At 38.5% G+C, this 22,410-nt stretch overlaps 1 protein-coding gene across 1 annotated transcript in view; it reads left to right on the forward strand.

Moving 5' to 3' along the window:
* Positions 1 to 22,410, forward strand: part of TRPS1 (transcriptional repressor GATA binding 1) — a gene marked incomplete at its 5' end in the record, with an annotated part of 172,063 nt that overhangs the window by 18,247 nt on the left and 131,406 nt on the right. Inside the window, one exon of the mRNA XM_080340081.1 lies at positions 6,331 to 6,934. Within this exon, the coding sequence (XP_080196207.1) occupies positions 6,331 to 6,934 (604 nt within the window). The remainder of the gene's footprint in view (positions 1 to 6,330; positions 6,935 to 22,410) is intronic.

Here is a 22,410-nt window from a genome sequence, read left to right on the forward strand (position 1 = left end):
CGCCTAGTTAAAATCCTTTTTTCCCAAGGAAAGGAGAAGCCGTGACTTTCAAAATTAAGTGCTAAGTCTGAGACGGGGTAGCAGTAGCTTCTCCTTTGGAGGGCTCAGCACCCTGCGGCTCTGGCAGTTGTCACAGGGAACTGCACTTTGGAAAATCAAGAGATGCACTTAAGCGTTCAAATCTCGACTTGTTTGTCTAAAATTAGGCTATTCTATTTAAGACACTGGAACAATATATTTTGTTAAGCCCTCAGTCTATGACATTATTGAGCACTCTGAGGATGTTGTGTAATTAAAGCGAAATGCAACATCTCTGTAACTGCCAGCTTCTTTCCTTTTCTTCTGCCCTCCCCTCTTTCTGTTTCTTTTCTACATGTACTGCTGCTGGTTTTCCCCACTGTGCATCTTCTTTGAAATCACAGAAGTTAGTTCAGTTTGTGGTAGGTTCTCCACGGTGGCCAACACCAGCAGATTTTATTGCTTTTCTATACATAACCTAGTTTTCATAGTTTTCACTATCAAACTAAAACAAACGGAAAAAGAGCCTTCTGGGGCATTGTAGCTTTTATTTTTACTATTGTTATCAGGCCTTTTTAAAACAGAAGTTTTGCATGTATCAGGTATGTATTTATTTCCCTTTTCGTATTTTATGAACTAAAGATACAGAATAGTTCAGATTTTAAAAAGTGGAACTTCTATAAAATAGTAGTGTTAGGCAGTTATGTGACACACAGGACCATGCTGATGTGGAGCAGCTCACATCCTAGCTGTCTCTCCCCATGGCTTCACCAGAGTTTATCTCAATAAAGCTGTTACACCACACGTTATATATTTCTGATGGATTTAAAATCCACATATGTCTAAAACCTGTCCATTTATATAATGAGTTGAATGGATTCTAATGATAAACATTACTAAGCATTAATGTGGTGGCAGAAATAATGTGGTGGCAGAAACTGTTCTGCCATTCACATATTTAAAGTTTGCCCTTGATAATCTGTGAGTATCAGAGCTGGCTTTAGATGATACTTGCATGTTTTGGTTCATGTATTTTTTGTCTGCATTTTTGATTATTTTAACTTTGAGCCACACACATGAACAGCATGTTTAATGTATTTTCTTTTTTGTTTTGTTTCCTTTTGGCTCTACATCTGCAATTTCACTATGTCTCCTGTGTCCCAATATTCCTCCTTTGCAACCATGTATTTGCAACAACATTAGAATTTGCAAAAGTGGTTCTTTCCAAGTTTTCTGTCTACAGAAACATACACTTACACTTAATGCTCATTCTGTATTTCTTCATATGATTATTTGAGAGCTGTTAAGTTTGAACTTAATGAATCACATTGCACTTGAGTTTACTTGTATTTAAACCTGAGTAAAATTGCTTACTCAAATAAATGCCCAGAAGGTTTACTGGCCTCCATTTTCTACTAATTCTGTTACTACTCATTTTCCATTATACCTTTGAGGAGTCAGGTACTCTTGGTGTTCATTGCAAAGCTTAGTTTTTCCTCAAAACTGTCTGGTATTCTGATGAGCTAAAAGGTGCCAACTCTTGTAATTTAGATAAAAATCATACTGAATATTTGGGGAAATTTTGCCTGTCAGATCACTCAGTCTGGAGATTATTTTCCTGCTTCCTCCAAATAATTAATTTTAAAATTTTTTTTTTGGTTGTTGTTAGAAATTGAAGAGGCTTCTTGCAGAAGTGTTTTTTGGTTTTATTTTTTTTTAATGTTGCTGTGGGAAAACAGGACATTTTGTCATTTCTGCAAACATTAGAATTTTTCATGTAAATCCTTAATTGTCAAAAAAGACTTGGACAGAAAGCATTTGATCAGTGCTAGTAGAATTAAAAATGCTATGCTGAAAGATGCTCTAAACTTCTAAAAAAGGTAGGGTAGTGACTGTGTGTTATTCAATAAAGAACCGCAAAATATGAAAAGAAACTAGAAAGATTCACAAATGAAAAATAAGGTGGCAATGAGGTAGAACAATTGTTGTAATAGACAGAAATTATTTTGAAAACATAGAGTACCGCACTTATGTCGGGTTCTCTTTTGAGATTAATTTCAAATTAAATGAAATTCCCCACGTCTTAAAGGTAAATGGGGCAGAGGGGTAAAAGGCAAAGGGCTGCTCAGGTCTTGCTCGTCAGGGCTGGGGGTGTTGGTTCTACCTCTGTTCTCACCCTGTGGGCAGCAGAAGCTGGTCAGGGTCTTAGGCCTGCAGATTATGGAAATGTGGAGCCTTTGGGACACTCCCCAGAGAGGACAACCGAGGGCAAAAGTGTAAATTGAGGCCCAACAGCTCCCAGTTTTTCAGCAGAGCAGGAGACTTCTCTTGTTGAACAATAGCAACAGCTGCGAGGACCTTTTCCATCGTCCTGACACCTTAATTCACTGCTCTGAACTTGTTTGCTCTTGCCAGTGGCTTTTGCTCTCCTTTCATCTCAGCCTTGTGCTCTGCTCTGCCCATTCTCCTCCCCTTTCTGTCCCTCCACTGAGTTTTCTTGCTCACTTTGCTTACTCTATTTCCTTCTGAATATTTTCTGCTCCCCGCAAGCCTGAGTGTGGCACCCATCTCCAAAGTAAACTTTCTCATAAGCCTGTTTCTTCATGAGAAATACTAGTAAGCCTTATATACATTATGTAATTCAAAACATGCAAAAAATTGAAGTGATATGACAGCTGTACCTTCACCCAGAATATTTGCTATGCCCTAAAGCACAGGAATATCTTCAGGTAATTTAAAAAAAAAAAAAATACTGTTTTGTAGAGAATAGTGGTTTGTAATACTTCAGACTAGTTAGAAGTATGTCAACGAGACTTAATTAACAACTGGCTAGTGTCAGGAGTATCACAGCCTGTTAAAAAGCTCAAGTAAAGAATATTAAATCCATCAAAAAAGCGCATATCTAATCTCTCCAACTTCAAGCTTTTGCAAGGGAAAATTTTTATATCTTATAGTGCCCAATTCAAGTACATTTTGGTACAAATAAAGAATTACAGGATTTTATTAAGTTATCAGAATGTAACAATGCAGCAAAGGTTTGGCTTGAATTCCTTGACGTTTAATCTTGGGATTGGGCCATAAATGTTTTAATGTCCATGAATGATGAGGTCTTTGATTTATTTTATAGTGAAAATAATGATGCTAAGTGACATTAATGGATGGGATGACATTGCCATCCTAGTGCCATTTTGAAGATAATGCCAGCTTATGGCTTGAACCTGCTGTTAGCTTGCTTGCGTGGTGTATAAGAAAGATCACAGAAGGGAGAGTGTAATTTCCTTCTTCATTTACATCACTGTCTGCCCTACTGAGATTTTCCTCAAACATCTCTCCTTTGATCAGCTGAATGCCAATACACCTGATGGGTTCAGAGTTTCAGGTGATGTTACCACGGTTTAGCTGTAAAGTGCAACTTTAAGGTGCACGGGAGTGCTTATTGTGTACTTTGCAAATTGGAACTTTTAACATTTTGTTGTTTAGCTTCGAGGAGCTTTGTACACAAATCTAGGTGTAACTTAGGACTTTAGAAACATGGAGTAGGTTTAAATTCTAACACAAAAAGAAATCAAACATTGCCAACTTGTTTCCTTGATCGCTATCAGGGTGGGGTGAAAACAGTCAGAGATAAAAACATTTTCTTTGTATGTTGTGTTCTGGGAAAGAATAAGTTTCTAGCTTTCAGAAGTTCTCTAATAGCTGATGATAGTTATTATTTTATTATTTGAGACTGTGAATTATATTGGACAGTTCCAAATTTCAACTTACTTTTCGGAGCTTGGGGACAGAATAGTATACAGGACAAACCCATGCAAAGTATGAAGATTTATAATGTCGATGGCAGAAATTACTTTTTCATGCATACTAGAAAATTACATGTCCTGAAAAAAAGGCTGTTGGGTGACTACTACCTAGATCCGTCCTTGTCTTTTCCACATCACAGTGCCTGTCACAGTTTCACAGAAAAACAGAGGAATGTTTGTATGACTCTCTTTGAATAAATTACAAATAATTTAAATGAGCAAACCTTTAATGGAATAAAGGTGATTGTAGCTGGGCCTCAGCCGTGTAGTTACAACTGTGTCTAATATTCAGCATTTATTTGTGGCTTTAGAAGTGTGGTACCACTCCTGTGGTATATCCCGCTCCTGATCAAAAACGTTTGGCCAGCATGGAAGTGGGGGGAAAAAAATAAAAGACAAGTTAGGCAGAAAAAGATCAGCTGTTTGGAGGTGTGATATCTGTAGATGAGAGCCAAGTTAGGAAAGGGGGTTAGCTATTGAAATAGCCAAGTTAAACAAGAGACACTTAGGGCTAAGTAGCCTCCCAAAGGATTGATAAACTTTCACATGGGGAGTGTATGCGGCTGAGCCATTAGCCCCAAATGGTGTCTTGTTTAACTTGGCGTTTAAGATAACTAGCCCCTGTCTAACTTGGACTTCCCTGAAGGTATCCCACCTTTACAGGGCTGACCCTCTTTATAACTTGGCTTTTTGTATTTATAAAATGGTTTTGATCAGATAGCACTCTCTCACTCTCTCTTTTTTCCTTTTTTTTTTTTTCCTTGGTTCAGAAGAGAATTAAGATCAGTTTAGAAAAGAATTAAGTTTCAAGAGAGAATATATTAGTGTCGCATCGAGAGACAAGCTGATTTTAATAAAACACAATTGTAGAATGAAGAAAAAGGAACAGAGCCAGAACAGGATTTTAACTCACGGCTTTCTCTCCCACAAGTAGATTTTGTTGCCATAAGGCTATGTGAAGAATAGCTGACTCTATTTTTTGCATAACTGAACGAGCCCATCTAGTCCCTTAAAATGAATATAAATACGGAAAATGACAAAAAGAAAACTGATATTGCACAAGGGCTAAAAAGCTTGAATCTGAATGTGTACTCATGTCTGTGCGCTGACACAACTGCGAGAAAATCAGACAATGTAAATAACATATGGTTTGTTTTTCCAACAAAAGGAAAGAAGGAAGACAAGGAGGTTTAAAAAGTTTGGCAAGTAGTCCCTTCTAAAACTATCATACTCTAAAAGGGACATTTTGTGTATCTTTCCAGTTCTACAGATGTACCAAGAGCCAAATCCTGCTCTTACTGGAGTCAATGGGAGTTTTGCCATCAACTTCACTGAGACTAGGATTTGGCCTCAAAAGAATTAATTCTAACAATTGGAGTTGTCAGGGCAGTAACAGATTTCTCATGCAAGTTTTGTCCTGTGTGGATAGCAAAAGGCTCATTTTTTAGCTTGGCTAAAGACGCTGTTGTGACTCCGAATGCCTGGGGTGTGGATGTGTGAGTGTGTCTGTAGGGAGAAGCTGTTGCAGATTTATGTACATTTTGGTGGAAGGCAGGGACGGTGTTTTACTCTGCGTTGGTACGACGCCGGGCGCAGCCGGAGCCTGATGGGAGGGCTCGGACCTCTCCTGTGCTATAAACAATTATTCATAATGGCGTTATAGAGCTCATAAAGAGTGTTCTGTTCCTATGATAGATACAGTAAATGGGTAACATGTTGTTCTCATGTACCAACATATGCTTTACATAATTTAGTAATACAGTACTTTATATAGGCTTTTAGAACAAAAACAGGAAGGTGCATTATTCTGCAGTGCTCCACAGCTCGTACGCAAGCATTTCTGTACTTGATAGGAAAACAGCTTGTCCTGACACAGCCAGCTTTTTTTCTATAGAGCAGAATCTTTTAAAGTTGTGGTAAAATATCCATAGAGAACAAGTAAGTACTGTGTGTTGTGCACAGCCTTCTGTCCTTTGCTGTATTCTTACCTGTAAGTTAGCCAGAGCTCCATTCAAAATCATCTTTGTCAACCAAAAGTACGTTAAATTGGTGGAAAGAAAATAAATTTTTTAAGCATGTGAACTTTCTAGCATAGATTTATGTTATACAAGTGGTTTTTTAATAAAAAGAAAACAATCCTTTTCTAACTATTTGATTTTGTTGGAAAAAATGTGTTACTTCGATATTTCTACCACAATAGGAAGTGGAAAGTGTATTGCAGCAAACTGAAGAGGAAAAAACTGCAGAATCCCAGTGAAATTATATGAAGTTTAGAATAAAGCAGTGGAGTGTGAATGAGCAATAGGAGGCCATTACGAGGCACGGGGGGGGAAAAAACAAGCAGGATTTTTCCCATATTGTACGAGACACCAAGGTAAACCTGCTTGCTTTATTTAGAGGAAAATAGTACTGTAAGTTCCATTTATTTTCTTCATCTTGGTAGGCAGAACCACTGTGAGAGAGAAGGCCGAGAGGAGGCTCTTGTGTTAATACAATTCTCATTTTCTTCCAGGAGAGTACACAACTGCTACAAATGCCGTCAGTGCAGCTTCACGGCTGTTGACACTCAGTCACTACTAGAGCACTTCAACACTGTGCACTGTCAGGAGATGGACGTCACTACAGCTAATGGAGAGGACAGTCACAGTGTTTCGTCTATCAAGGAGGAGCCAAAAATTGACCTCAAGGTCTACAGTCTGATTAATCCAGACCCCAAAATGGGGGAGCCCATATCTGACAGCATAGTGAAGAGGGAAAAGATAGAAGAGAAAGAAGTGCTCAAGGAGAAAGGTTGGACTGACAGTCCCAGCGATGATCTTCGCAACGTGACCTGGAGGGGAACGGACATTTTGAGGGGGAGCCCGTCATACACACAGACCAGTCTGGGCTTATTGACCCCAGCGTCCGTCGGCCAAGAGCAGCCAAAGCCTTTAAGGGATAGTCCGAACGTAGAAGCTGCCCATCTTGCGCGGCCCATGTACGGCTTGGCGGTGGAGAGCAAGGGCTTCCTGCAGGGCGTGCAGGCTGGAGCGGCGGAGAAAGGCGGGCAGCTCCCCCAGCCCTACCCTGCGGCCGGGGACAGCAAGGCCAAGGACGAGTCCCAGTCCTTACTACGGGTAGGAAGCTCTCTTTTTTTTTCCCTCTTGCTCTTTATGATTACATGTATGTTATGTTTCATTAGGCATGCAAATGATTTCTTCAGTTCCAGAGTAATGTGGCTGGGTTCTTTTTTTTCATGCATGGGAAAAAAAAATAATCAAGGAAAGACTTAAAGCCTCAAACTTACAGACGTAAACTGGCGGGTGAATGTTCTAAAGTGTTTGCATAAAACAGTGTATATATTGATGTAGTATTAGTAAGCAAGTGCTTCTGCTTTTGCTATTTAACTCTGATTAAATTTTGTTTAATCATTCCTGCTAATTGTGCAGGTTGATGATGCATTTGAAGAAGGAAGGTTTAGAACCCCAGAAGGCTGCACATCTGTTACACTAAAACAACTAATCGCCTCTTAAATTTTGTGGTGGTGTGACAGTTCACACTTAAGCAAGATTTCACATTATTAAATATGAATATGAAATCTGAGTTAAATATTAATAAAAAGTAACCTCTTTGTTTTTTTAAAGAAAAACCAAAACAATGTAATTATATATCAATTTTGACACTTGTCTGGTTGTCTTGGAAGCAAAAGAAAAGAAAAAAAAAAGATAAATGGAAGGAGTGTGGGTGATAAGAAAAGGAGGGAGTTTGTCACACCAAATAATTCCTATTCTGTCTGTATTTTACACGAAAGGGCCTGTATATATAAGGAACTTCCCATTCCATCAAGGTATGCTTTTTCCACTGTAGGGAAATCTGAGTTTAGGAAACCTCTCAAATTCTGAGGAGCTGCACAAGGCGACAAATAAGTACCTTTCTCCTGGAGTCATCACCGTATGTTTTTAGGGGCAGCTCCCTACTTGAACTTCTAGAAACTTCCTACAAGAGCAGTCAGCACACAGACAAACCTCACTAGAATGGAACTGATGATCAGCTATTTTTCTTTATTGTCTTTTATAAGAACATTTATAACCATACCATCCATTACTGTAAGAGTGAACAACGTGTCAGAAGAAGACAAAAGGCAAGATAAACGTTTTACTCCATGGTCTGCTAAGATTATACATAGGTATATCTCTCTCTGCATGTGTAAGTAAGTCTTACAAGCTCTTTTTAAATGAAGTCAGTGGTCTTAAAAATATTGTGGTTACTCTAATTATAAAATAATGTGTCTGTTGCTTAAAGCCTGCATGGAGTTTAGGGGGACAAGAGTCTTTTGTGCCTTACAGGTCAGAAATAGTTTCTGATGTCAGATTTTAAGTGTATGAGAAGCAGTCACAGTATGACAGGTTCCCTGTTGCGAACCTGGGTGTGTGCTCATTGTGAATGGCAGGGTTATATTTCTCTTCTCCCTTTGGAAATATATATAAAAATATATAAATTATATCCAACAGGCAGTGGAATTCATGCTAAACATATGATGCTAGTTACATCCCACTTAGATTTTTGTAGTGGTTCTTAGCAGTGCAGAGACATATTGGCCAAAGGAGCTATTTATATTGTGGGTTATCAGAATACAAATATTTTTCATTTGTTGCTTTAGTCCTAAAGAATTAAAAAAGCCAACTAAACAAAAATTTTCAAAGGGACCTGGTAGTATGCAGAACCAGCTCTACAGAGGCATAAATGTGGTTGGTCACTGGAGCCTATAATCTTAATAAGTGGTAAGATAAGACAATTACAGTATCAGTCTTAGCCATTGGTGAATGAAGAAAGGGAAAATACACTGGCTGCTTCTTATGCTCCTGTGTAAAATACATTTTGGACAGTTTTTTTAAGTCCTCATACAGAAGCATTATTTTTTTTCCAATCACTATTTTTATCACTTTAGAAATATTTCTAACACTTCTGGATGTTCTGAAACACAAAGTACCTGTAATTCTTATGGTTTTCTGGGAAAAAAAGGTCTTATTTTTTATGTTATCAATCCATATAAATTAATTCCTTGCGTTTTAAAAAGTTGTGTATAACCCAGTTTCTCTTTTATAAGGTTTGTAAAAGGATTTATTAGTGGATTAGGTCTATACTGAACAGAGAAACCATGCCACTACCACTGCAAGAGGATTTACTTTTGTGTACACTTTTAGCTGCCTTGCTCTTTGAACTCAGTTGTGCCAAGGACTTGTCTGGGTCTTTTCCTTAGTTATAGTATTTTAATTTTCACTTTTCTTCTTTGAAAATTGGGAAGTTGCCTTTGTCAGTTTGAAAAACTTAAAAAAGGGAAGGAGGTTAACTTTCTACATCTGCTGAACGGAGCCCCTAATCATATATATTTCATCACTATTGATGGATAGAGGAAAATAGTAATAATTCAAACTTCTTGAAGGTAAGGGGTGATCTGGAGGATAGGAGATGGTGGAAGATGAAGGACTGTGACTCTGTGAGCGGTATTAATTCTTCCAATAATGTGGATATTGCGTATGCCCCTGGGTCTCTGAAAAAGATCATTGAAACCCAACTCCCTTCCACACTGGAAAAAGCTCATTTTTGTAATCCTCTGAAATAAAAAAAAAAAAAATGCTCTATATTGTTAAGCAGATCTCCCATGATCCATGATTATCCACTTTTGGATAAATTTATTTTTCTAATGTGAAATGGCTAGTAGAAATAGCAAATGTTGTGTTAAAAGTTGGGCCTTTCTAAAAGGAAAGCGTTAAATCAATACATACTTCTGGTATCATATAATGGATGCTTATGCAAAATACTGTATCCCAGGACGACTGGTGACTAGGAAACAAAACTTATAATAAAATCACTGTGGACACCTTCATTATTTTTTCCCCAAAGACTGGCATAGAGGAAGCCAAAAATTTGGGATTACTCAGTGAATAAACACTGTGAGAAATGGACTGAAAAAAATCTAACACCTCCCTTTTGTTGTACTGGCTATTCAGTATTTATAAAGTGGTTCTGCTTATTACAAATGATTTGTAATGATTCAACAGTAGCAGTAATACCATGTGCTTTTCATTTTTGAGTTCTCTCGTGACTGGGGGAAGGGAAAGGGGAGATAATGTTTTTCACATTTTTTCATATAGATAGAGGTTAATATTGCAAGTGGGTTTTCTAGATACTGAGTTTGGGCGCGATTAGCATTTTAATAAAATATCAAAGATGACGCAGATCAAATGGGGAAGGGGTGAAACTCTGCAGTTGCCCACAGAATTCCCTAATGTCTACAGGATAATTGTAAACTTTTGGAAGTTACTTGGAGTGGTTTTCAGCTTTGCACGTTGTGTGAGCCGTTGATACGCCACTTTCTTGCATTCCTTCCATGCACGATGGACATGTTCCCTCCCCAGTCTCTGTGCTACAGTAGATTATTCACGGGAGTCATTAGGGTTGGATTTCTTTCCTTTTTTGCAGCTAAAAGACCGAATGGCTTGTGACCTTTCGGGAGCTGGGGTTGGTGCGGTGGCAATAGCTTGAACTCCGCATGTGTGTGAACACACGTATGCAGTGGATGCACCTTTCTCCCCGAGAGCGCTTCCAAGCTGTGTGTATGTAACACAATCTTTCTCAGGGGCTTGGTACACTTCTGTGAGTGGCTTTAATTTATTTTTCTTATTACAATGTTTCCAGCAGCTGTACTTACAGCGAATCGGTATGTTTTGCAAGTGGGAATTACAAAAAATGTACCTCAGCGTGGTACAATGTAGACATTATTTCTGCTCTTCCTTAGAGTAGCTGATTTTATAATTTAAAGATTTGTTGATACTGGAAGGTCTATTGAGATGCAAAAATGTTCCTTTTTTTTGGGTAGCACATTGGCAGCCAGCAGACTCCAGGCCAGGCAGATTGTTTAATGCTTTGACAACGCAGATCTTGGACAGCAGGAACTTTTTGCTAAACTGATTTTAAATGAAGTGTCCTGTTTTGCTATGCAGAACAAAGTTTTCCACAAAATCGGGAATTGCAGCCTGAGCCTTCAGACCTAAACACAGCCCCCGTTAGCCCACCATAAGGTGTTGGTAAACACTGGGTCCTTGCAGCGTCGTCGAGCTGATGCAGAGCAGCACAGATCAGCGTGTCCCACGGTGCCGCTTATACCTGAAGGCAACAGGCAGATACCTGCGTATTAATCATAATTCATGTAGTGGGGAGATTTGTGTACTGTCAGAGGGAGACAAACTGTCAAATTATAGCAAAAGTACTGGTGATTTTTATCAAAGGCAGACCGCAGGCTATAATGTTAAATATCTAACCGAAGTTATGTTAACTATGAGCTTCTTATATGGAGCAAAGGATAAACTCAGCTCTTTTATCAGACAGATTATTTTGCAGCCTAATGATCAGGCTGTTTTCACACTACAGGAAATCATGGTGTTTCAAGAAAGTTTCAATTTATTTTAACAAGAGTTATTTTCTTTTTGTCTGTAATAGTTACACTTCTGCTATTTCAGATAGTCTTCTGTCTAGAGCTGGTTATATGGCTTCAAATTTGGGGAGGCAGGAAATCAAAAACCTGATTTTCCCTCTCCCTGTTTTGCATTCTCCTCTGTTGCTGATTGACAGACCTAATTTTAAAATAAGCAATAGGTATGTATGTATCAGTAAATTTACATATAATCAAATTAGTATCAGTCTAGTAAATATCAGACACAATCCCTAGTGGTGAAACATTATTTTCCTTGTTATAAAGTACTGACTACTGTTATCCACAGAGTTAGGTGCCAAATAGCTGCAAAGCAGTGGAAATGCTGAACTGGCCATTGTAATTTCCTAAAGACTTCTCCAAACATTCAGTCTTTGGCTGGAAGGATAACATACCTTTGAGGTAAAACCTGCCTCTCTGATGCTGGTAGGAGTATTGCTGCTGCTTTTAGCAGGAGCACAAGGAACAGCATTGGAAGGTTCAAAGAGTGGGCTCTTGGTTTAAATGCGATTTTTTAAGTGGTCACTACAGGCTAATGGATGGAAGCTTTTGTGCACTTTGGCATTGTGTCCCACTTCCAACCACCTTTTGATAGCAGCATCTTGATGGTGTATCTACAGAATTAAATTGAATGCATATAATTGTTTCATACATCTTATTTGAGTTGGTGAAGGTCTTAGATGCTGCATCTCATTCCTCAGCCACTTTGGGAAAGAAAAAAGCAGCCTTTTTAAAGAAGAAACATCTGAAATAGTTTCTCTGGAGCTGCATCTCATTTTATTCCCATTTCCTCTGCCTCTGTTAGAGATCTTTCAGGAAGTATTTATAGTCAAGGCCATTCATTGCCATACGGGCCTCTAATTAGCTGAAGGGAACTCAGCAGGCACTGTGTCTTACTAATGCACATAGCTCTGTCAGGTCACAGAGCTGCCAGAGTCTTTCATTTTTTTTAGAAGCACCTGTTTCCACAAGTCTCTGCCTGGGGAGGCAGCGGGCTATTTTTTTCAATATAACTACATCCTGGAAAATTGCAAGGATCCTTCAACAAGGAAAATAAGAAAATAAAGATAGGACTTGAAGAGAAAGGGTTTTGAAGCATCAGGTTTCCTGCACAAAACCAAGGTGGGTAAAATCTCTGTGATGGTGAAGGTCTCGCAAAAGAAGCTAAAATAACTTTCTGAAGGTTTCAAGTAGTCTAGAAACAAACATGCACTTGGCTGCTTTTAGTAACTACTGGAACCAAACCCACAAGAAATTGAATGTTTTGCATTACTCATCCTGACTGAGTGATCAGATAGGACTAGAAAGTAACTTTTAGAAAAATGTTAACCTGCCCAATTAAAGGCATGTTTCTGGTTTTTGTGTGGGGTGTGTCTGTCATGTGGAGAGACAACCCCACCTCGTGCATGTTTACCCACCCGTCAGTGCATATTTTTTATTTATTCTTTCTTTTTTTTTCCTCTCCCTTTTACGAAATGCGGTTTAGGAGAGAATTAAATGATAAAATCATTATTTGGGTGGGGCGCGGTAATAATGTGAAAGGGCAGCAGCTACGTCAAAATCCTTGATGAGAAGGTGAATCAGAATGTGCAACAAAGAGCTGGGGAGATTGGTACAGGCCCCCAGGCCACTGCGTAAGCAGCAGGGTTTATTGAAGTTGCTATGATCAATAACAATGATTCAAGGAGAAAGAACTGAGATAATTCTTGATTTAAAACAAGCTGCATCGTTGGAGGGTAGTGATGGTAATGAAGATGAGAACAAAAGAGCGCTTTCTTGTATTGAACTGAGTGGCCAAAACAGATCGACAATCAGTGCAATTAACTCAATTTTGTATTACCCTTAACTAATTTGGGTATGAGTACCTTTCTTCTTCTCTCTCCGGTCCAGTATTTGGTGTTCTGTCGTTGGTGGGCGTGAGCAGGGACAGCACATTGTTGTCACCTGAGTGCTGCACACCTGCACCAGGGCTTGGCCTTGCTGGGGGAATGTCACCTGGGTGCATGATCAGTCGATCCACGCCATCGCTGCCGCGGGGAACGGCGCTTGTGGAGCTCAGTGTGAGGGTGGGAGCGTCCTCGGTGCCTGGGCACAGCTCTCCCTGGCAGCCCTCACTGCTCTGGGTGGGTTGGGGGTCTGGGCACAGAGGGGACCCCAGCAGTGTCCCCCAGCCTGAACAGCAGCCCTCGATATGGGCTGGTGTGAGCTGGAGCCTCCCTTGCCGTGGCTGAGGCTCATAGGTGGCTTCCCCTGCTCAGCCCCTGGGTACCACCGAGCTACCTGCATCCACACTGAAAACAAGCCCAGTCCTGCAGCCCTTACTCACAGCCCCTGCTCCAAACCGGACACACTGAATGAGGAGATATTCCTTTAGGTATGACCAATCCTGGTAAGCAGCTGTTGTTTTTTGTTTTGTTGTTGTTTTGTTGCTGTTGTTGTTGTTTTGTTTTTTAAATTGTCTTTAAATACATTCCTGAATTTTTAATTTATTGAAACTTGTGCTCACAGCGGCCGCAGCTGGGTGTCAGCGGTGTTGGGGGGTGAGCACAGCTGTGGGCACTGCAAAGAGCGCAGCGGTAGCAGCTCCCTCCAGTCTAAACAATTCTGAGGACTGTCAATGGGAAGCCTTGTTTAAACTGGGAAGTAAGTAAACACAGCTTCTCACACGTCGACCAACTTCAATAATTAGCTGATCTTCTGCAAACTTTTGAAAAGTTAAATACAACTATAACCATTATACAGTCCTATTATTATTCTTTATTGCTGGTAATACTTAGCATTAGATAATATACCTGAACTAAAATGGAGGCTTTGATTCTATTTAGAAACTAAGGGTAATCTTTGCCAAACTGGATCCAATAGGAAACACATTCATGTCCGAAGGCAGAACTTGCTGCTAACTTGTAGATTTTAAATGGAAAATTGAATTTCATAGATGAATGCAGGCAAGGATTGTACATAATTCTATTTTTGTCTAAAGTACTGTGGTGCTGAACAGTGAAAGTCTATGTGAAGATACCTCTAACATCTGGAAGTGCAGAGTTGCTTTCTGTGTTGAATTTCAGACAACCCTCTACATGTATTTGGTAACTAAAAGACACAATAAATATACTCTTTTAGATAAGGGATATTACAATAGACGATAAATAAATGTTTAATTTATTGGACCAAGAAGGGAGCATTGTAATTTTAATTGATTTTAAGGAATCCAGATGCTATCCACATCTGAACAAATCAAAATGATAAAGATTTAAATACAGTTTTATGAATATAGAATGCAAATGCATGTTTTGTGATTTTTCTATGGAGGTATCTAGGGGTATATATGCGAGATATGCAAAAGCTTTTCTGCAGTGTCTTTGGTTACCTTAGCACTCCTCAGAATATGCATACGGCCCCCTTGGAAGTAATCTTAATTTTAAGATCTCTAATGTAGCACAATTGATTTAGTGAACAATTTCCTACCTAATATAATTCATTTACTTCTTGTACCAAGATCTGTTTTTAAAATGAAGCTTTATAATGGCTAAATGGTTCTGTTGATGTTTTTCTAAGCAATTTTCCTAAGTAGCATTATGTATGTTTTAGAAAATATTTGCTGTAGTGATATAATAATATGTGTGTGTAATATAGATCTATAAATATATGTGTTCCATGTTGCATATTTAGAATTCAGACAGGATAGACAGAAGAAAGAATAAAGACATTTTCTCTTCGTGCCCTGTGCACAGTATTGAGTTTCTGAAACAAATGGTGTTGGTGGCAGCCCAGGCTACGCAGCACTTTGCAGGCAGCTTTGCTGAGTTTGTGTATCCCTGTGCTGCCTGAGATCTGCAAATCTCAGGTTGGTGAATCATATTTGTCCCAGTTAGATGGTTAATTCTGTATGATTTCTTGGCTGTTCTCGGCCTTAGGCTCCCAACACTGTCTGTAAAATGGGAATAAGGGCAATTTCCTGTCTCAAAAGGCGAAAGTGAAGAGATGTGTTAGACTCTGGATTGTGCAGCGCTATGGTCACAGCAAGAAGAGCCTGATCCATAGGCATCCTGAGTCAATATTCCAGGTTGACTTCTCTGGGTATGAAGATGTAACTTTTTGCAAGAATACCAGTGAAAGAGAAAAATTCACAAAACAGATTATAATTTTCATTTTAACTTGGTTAAAATTTCTGGTTTTTCCTTCAGCCTCGGGGGAGGTGGTGTGGGGGAAAAGGGAGAGAGCAGGAATTTTTTGGAGCATGTCATTTGCATTTCTTGTTAGACTTTGACCTCATTTTGGTTTATGGGACTCCGATATGTATAGTGGCAAACTGCACATTTTCACTTATGGGAAGAAGACTTTTAACGATGGCTTACATTGCAGCCTTTAATCATGTGAGTTGCCTCCAGCACTTGCTGAGAGTAAAATACCACCCTCTCCATTTTCAGATGGGTTGTACTGTCGGCTGTTTCTCCTTGCAAGACCATCTCTGATTTGAAAATTGTGTTTAAATTCTAAAAAAGTGAGGAAAAAAAGATAAAGTATCAGAACATTTGTCAAGGAATTTGTTATGAATGGGAATGAGGAGCAATACAAACAAGCTTGGAATGAGTTTTAATTCACATGTTATTCTGGGAGCCTACATTTTCTGGTGAGAAAATGGCATATTTTAGGTCTATTTCCTCCAGTTTTTGGCATGGATCAATGCCTGTTTTGTTCAGTCAGATGTGCAAATGGGAATTTTGGATGCTTAGAACTAATTTTAGTAGGTGGGGGGCAAATTTATTATGATGCTACAAATAGAGTTTGATCACAGCTGCTTCTTTGCAATTATAAAAATTGGCTGTGAAACACTTAAGCTATATTTACTGGTTGCAGGGAAAAGAGACAAAAACAAAAACAAAAAAACTTGTCTATCCGAAACTCTGTCTTGTTTCTGTTAAAGTTCTGAGTACCATCATTTTTATACCCAATATTTTAATCTGACTTGATCACGGTGCCAGAGTGTTTCCATGCTGCTCTCCCCCCATGCCTCTGCAGTGATACTGTGCTCAAGTGAGTCGCCCATTCTTTCATGAATAAACTGTATCTTTTGTGTTAGGCTGAATTTCTGAACTTGATCTGAAATTACAGTAAATCACACACAGACCTCTTCAGACTTATTAGGTAAATGTTAGAAACTTCACTGGAAGTTGGGCACTTCAAAGCTCTTGCTGCTCTAGTCTGTACTTGCCTAAAAGGCTGTAAGGCAGACACGGCAAGGTGGAAGATTTCAAATCAAAGCAAAACTTAATATACCGGTATTATCCCCATTATAAGACATATGGAGAATAATATCTTTACATATTTATGAGGGTTTTTTTCTGATAGTAACTTCTTTAATGTTCATGAATTTATGCTTTTTAGTTAGAATAGAAAATTCTGTGTGATGCTCCGTATTTCTTCAACTTCTCATGGCAGCTCTTCTCCCAACTCAAAGTGGATGTATTCCAGATCTGTTTAAAATTTTGTGTTGTGCAGAATAAGCTTACTCAGCCTGTTTCTTGAGAAAGGCATTTTCTCCACAGTACAGTAAATGGACTCAGCTGTGGTGATCATTGTGGCATTCCTCCCTGCAGCTGATAAAGACGACAAACATCTGTAAAGTTCTCCATTGACAGTAGCACAGTACCTGTTAATATATTACTAAAAGTCATTTATATTTGACTGAGATATGCTAGAAACTTAAATATTTCATTTTGTTTAAAATTCTTATGAACCATAATTTATGCAGTGTTTGAGGAGTGGAGAGTTACTGGAAAACATGATTAGAATCTCATAGGCTTCAAAGTTTGTAAACACCTTGACACCTAAATATGTTTGTGTGCGTACATTTATTTTACTGGTTTGTTTGCTAATTCTAAATTACTTCTAGAAATTAGAATTAAATTTTAAAAATGAGATTTATTTTTAAGTTAAAAAATGGAAAGACTTTTTCACTGAACACCGAATTCATGTAGTTATTTAGCCAAATGGTTTGTAGGGCTAATACTAATACTTTTCAAAGCAAAGAGTATGTTACAACTTTACTGATTTCTCCATTACAGAGAATTATGTTCTCCTTAGCAGAAGTTTTAAATATGGGTTGATTTTTAAATGGATCTTTTCATGCCTTTAAGACTATAAACTTAATCATCACTTAATCAATTTGCCTTTGCCTTTTAATAGCTAGCTAAGCAGTAGAAGGGTAGAGGTCTTTGCCATAGTTATCCATAACAACTGTCAGAGCAGGTTTGATGTAGGGGCTTTTACAAATTTTAAGAGCATAGCTGATGTCTGTTAAATCTGGTCCCTTAGTCTGGGCTTCCTTAGTATGATCTTCAGCTAAAGGACTCTTCACATAAGACTCAGTTTTTGTCAAACCTTGTGACCAACTGCTTGTTATCTCAGGAGGGGTGTTTCATTCAACTTCAGTGATTGGTGTGGACCTCTAGGCTGGACTTTTTCTGAAATGTATCACTTCACTGAGCAAAAAGACAGCCTGGGGTGAAACCTTAATTATTGCTTAAGGTGTTTGAAGGCTTTCTTAGTGATATCCTCCTTAAGAAGTGAAGCATAAGCCATTTTGAACACCAGACCCCCAGGTACGTCGCTGTTGTGAGGAAGGAACATTTTTCGAAACATTGAATTGAGAATATATTTTCTCTGTGCTGGTTCTGTAGGTCCTTGTCAAAGAAGTTAAATTTTGTAAGCACTAAGAAATTAACAGGATCTCCATCCAGCTGTTCATACCGAAGGGCTCCCAAGTGCCTCGAGAGCTGCAGGGTGTGCGTGGTGCTCTGCTGGGCTGCAGATGCCTCCAGACCCCTGCTGTCACCTGGTTTTATCGGTATAGATCTGCTTCCCTCTTTGCTTTGCCAAGATGCAAGGAAACTTCACTGTAACCTCTCTTTTCTTGTCTTCCTTAGCTTTGTTTGTCTTTCTCCCCCATCAATCTTTTGTGGAACTCACAGTTTTCTATAGAGATTTAAATTCTCCAAATTTGGAGCTTTCTTTTGAAAGGAAAAAATCCAAACACATTCATTTTGTTATAAGAACTGTCTAGCCTTTCTGATCTGCCTTTCCTGATGGGGAGAGATTAAGCAAAATAGTCTAAATCTTCTTCTTGGCATCTCCACTTTGCCATGATTGGAGCCAGGGTACTGGTCTACATGGGCTTTGCTCTGACAAGTTCTCTCTCAAATGTCTACTAGCAAGCACATAAATGGCCCTAAGGATCTGATATCCTTCCTACCAAAAATGTTCTCCTGGCCTTGCTTGCTTTCATCAGCACCATTAAGTAAACCTCAGCTAGTGGAAGGAGACAAGTTGGAGCACAGCAAAAGAACAGAATGGATGAAATTACAAATTGTTAGTCTGTTAAACACAGATTATGTCTTTGGGTACATTAGTGACTGAATGAGGCTGGATGGGTAGTAGCTTGTGGAAGTATTTGTTATGACAAAACCAACTTTTCATTAATAGACGAAGTTATCCTGTTTTCCTCTGTAGTCTGGCCAACATCAAAATGTTTCAAACTAATTTCAGACTTGTAAAACACTGTCTATCAGATACAGACATATGGATTGAAGTAGTATTTTGCTTGCCATCTGCTGATAAAGGAAGCAAGGCGTCTAAGTAGAAATCGAAGAAATTTTTTTCCCCCATTGGAGTGTCATATGGTGCCTTTAGTAGTTGCTTGTATTGACATTTATATTGATTTTTATGTAAAGTGTTGCATTGCATTGACCTGAATCTGCTTCCAGTTTGATAATTATGATTTTATTTTGTTTACAAAATATTCATAATCGTTTGAGCCTATAAATAATGTCGTTAGAATATAACCCTCTTTAAATTTAAAAAAATAAATTGATAAGTGCAGTTTTTATTGTATGAAACAGGAATAAGCATATTCTTTTACTCAGAAAAGTGAAAAATTTTAAATCATAGAATAATAGAAGCATTTTGGATGGAAGAGGCCCTTAAGTACATCAAATCTAACTGTTAACCTAACACCGTCACTAAACCACCTCACCTACATTGTCTTTTAAACACCTCCAGGGATGGTGTTACTAACTGATTTAATTAAAAATTATATATTCTTTTAGTCAAAATTTCCCTTTTCCTCCTCAAAGATAGGCTACAGGCCAGGAAAAACAATTCATTCCCAACCCAAAAACAAACAGACAAACCTGCCAAAAACTTTTCTGCTTAGGGGAAAATTGATACGTGAGCTTTCTAAGTTTTTCCCTGTCAAGAGTCTTCTCTCATCAGCCCTGATGGTTTGTGCAGGTACAGCATTTGTCCCCCAGGTCCTTGCTGAGGCTCAGCCACGGTGAAGAGGTGAAGATTCGCCTCCTGAAACTCCATAGACTTATTTCAGCATGTGGGCCCTGGTTATCTGTGGAAATAATATAATTCATACTGGAAGTTTAGGTATTTGTTAGTTTAGTTAATGCTTCTTTCATATTTGTCTTGTTTCATGAAGTGCTTAGAGTTTAGAATCATAGAATAGAATCATAGAATAGTTTGGGTTGGAAAGGGCCTTCAAAGCTCATCACGTCCAACCCCCTGCAATGAGCAGCGACATCTTCAACCAGATCAGGTTGCTCAGAGCCCCGTCCAGCCTGGCCTTGAATGTCTCCAGGGATGGGGCATCAACAACCTCTCTCTGTTTAAAAGTGACATATCAAGTACAAAATGTACTAACTTCTCAATAGATGTGTTACTTTCATAGGTGATAAAATACAGTCTCAATCAGTGCTCAAATAATTGGAACTTTGGTTAGTTAAATAATAATAAATACTATTTTCATCCCTAGTTCTTAATTTTTTATTCATATTGACAAGTATCACAGTATCACAGTATCACAGTAGGTTTGGGATTGGAAGGGACCTCAAAAGATCATCTAGTCCAATCCCCAAGTATTTTCCATTGATTTCAGCGATAGTGCTAAACATGCTAATGAGCTGTGTTCTTAAACATGAGTTGTATCTTGATAAAAGTTGTTGCTGAATTGTTGATTTTCTTTTAAATAAAACAAGCCCTTTTTTTTTCAGCAATTGGATAATTAATTTGCCACCAGAATTTAAAGAGTGTAGCAAAGAATTTCTATATGTGCTTGAAGTGAAAATAATATGGAAAATCACTGCTTGTCCAATATGTTAGCTTCTTTTTTTGTAAGTATTTTTTTCTTCTGAAAATTGATGTTCCTTGTAATGATATGTCAAGTGTGCAAATAATGCAAATACCTATTAACACATGCCGCCTTCTCTTTTCTGAATGTGGTTATGTATGATTTCCTTTGAAAAAAGCTAAACAGTTAGATAAATAACAAGTTTTCCAGAGTGTAGAGTTAATTGCCATTTTACATTCAGAATTTACACTATGCAGAAAGCTATTGCAATGGTAGCAACATTTTGACAGATGGACATTTGTTGCAGACGTACTCATAGGAACGGTTATCTGTGACAGCAAGAAGTCTGCAAAAAGTAAGAGAAAAATTCAGATAGTTTTGATGAAGTAAAAGCTTAGGTAAATGCAGTGCTCCTGTGATGGCTTATGGAAGACATTAAGCTACATACCACTAGTAGTAGCATTTCTATGCTTTCCTACATGCTTCCCCTCTGTTTTTTTATGGCTTAAGCTGCATCTGATATGCTCAGTCTGTATTGTATTTCTATGCCATGTTCTTGCACAAGGAGTCTAGATCTACTCTCCGTCCAATGGGTCTGTTGGTTTTTGTTCTGGTTTTATTTCATTGAAAACATCAGGACTCTATATTTCCTGCTGGTAAATGTTAATATTTACAGCATACACTGGGAAGTATGCATCCAGAGTAATTTTATCCTTTTAAAGTTTTTTTTTCTTTTTTTACAAGGCTTATCATGCTGTATGATCTCTGACAATTCATATGTTTATAATGCTTTGAAACATATATTGCAATTGGTAAAAAATAGGTGTTTACAGCATTCTGTTTGAGTATGTTTACTGCACCAACAGAGTCAGGTTACAGCTAAGAAAACACAGCTTCGCAAGAATCTGGAGGATATCAGATATTTACTCTGATGTTGCTTACCAGAAACTGGTAAACTTGCTGTTGATGGGCATATTCAGCTCAGGGTATCAAATGACTCTTCACAGTTTAATGTTTGTTCGTCCATTATGTACCTTGGTAAAGTGCCTGGGAAGGAGATGAGGGTATGATCGATGTAGGAGGAGGCGCCGAGACCTCTTCACTTAGGCTGGATGATATGGGGCAAGTGCAAATTTCTTTTGTGCTTCTGTTGGTGCATACTTTTATTATATTGTAGCTTCCCAAGAACACTGAGATTTATTAATATTAGCAAGTTGCTTTGGGAACATCGGAGATGAGATAATTCAGAAGCAGCAAGGTTTATAAAAAATAGCTGAAATTTTGAATGTCTAGTATACACTTATCTCTTGTCTATCAGAGCTGTTCTTTTGCAGAATGAACTGCCTTACTGTGATGCTATCACACTTCTGACATGAACAAATGGTTTCAAAACCATTCATGTCAGGTCAAGACGGTGAGAACAGCAGATAGACATGAGAACCGGGACTGTATAAACAACATCCTCCCATCACCAGACTAACGCAGGTCCAGAGAAGTGGCAGCATCGTTCTTACTGCTCAGACGCTGCCAGCATGTTATTCCCCCTTCCCCAGCACGACAGAATTGACTGCAACTGTTTATTTTCAACACATGGTTGATATCTTTGTCTGTCTGTAGATCGGCTGTGCCTTGTTAGGGACTTTACTCATGAGCCCTGAGTATCTTGCTCAACCTTTCATCTCCCTGCCATGTAACTGTGGTTTGTTAGAAACAACTCAGAAAAAATGTAAACTTACTGAAATGACTAAGGAGTCCATAGTCAGTGTCAAAGGAGAGGGGGGATGGACTGAATCGAGGGTATATGTAAGAGATTAGTCCATGCCTTTTCAGATATATTTATAATATCCCTCTAGATGGAGAAAGAAAAACTCAGCAGTTGTATTTGCCCTTTGAGAAATGTCAGAAAGGATATTTCAGCCTGACCAGTTCCTCTTAGTCTTGAGGTTTCTCTTTGTACCGTGCAAAGGCATGGGAATGTGGTATTCCCA

The sequence above is a fragment of the Nesoenas mayeri genome, assembly GCF_963082525.1.
Source record: "Nesoenas mayeri genome assembly, chromosome: 2".
NCBI classification, from domain to species: Eukaryota; Metazoa; Chordata; class Aves; order Columbiformes; family Columbidae; genus Nesoenas; species Nesoenas mayeri.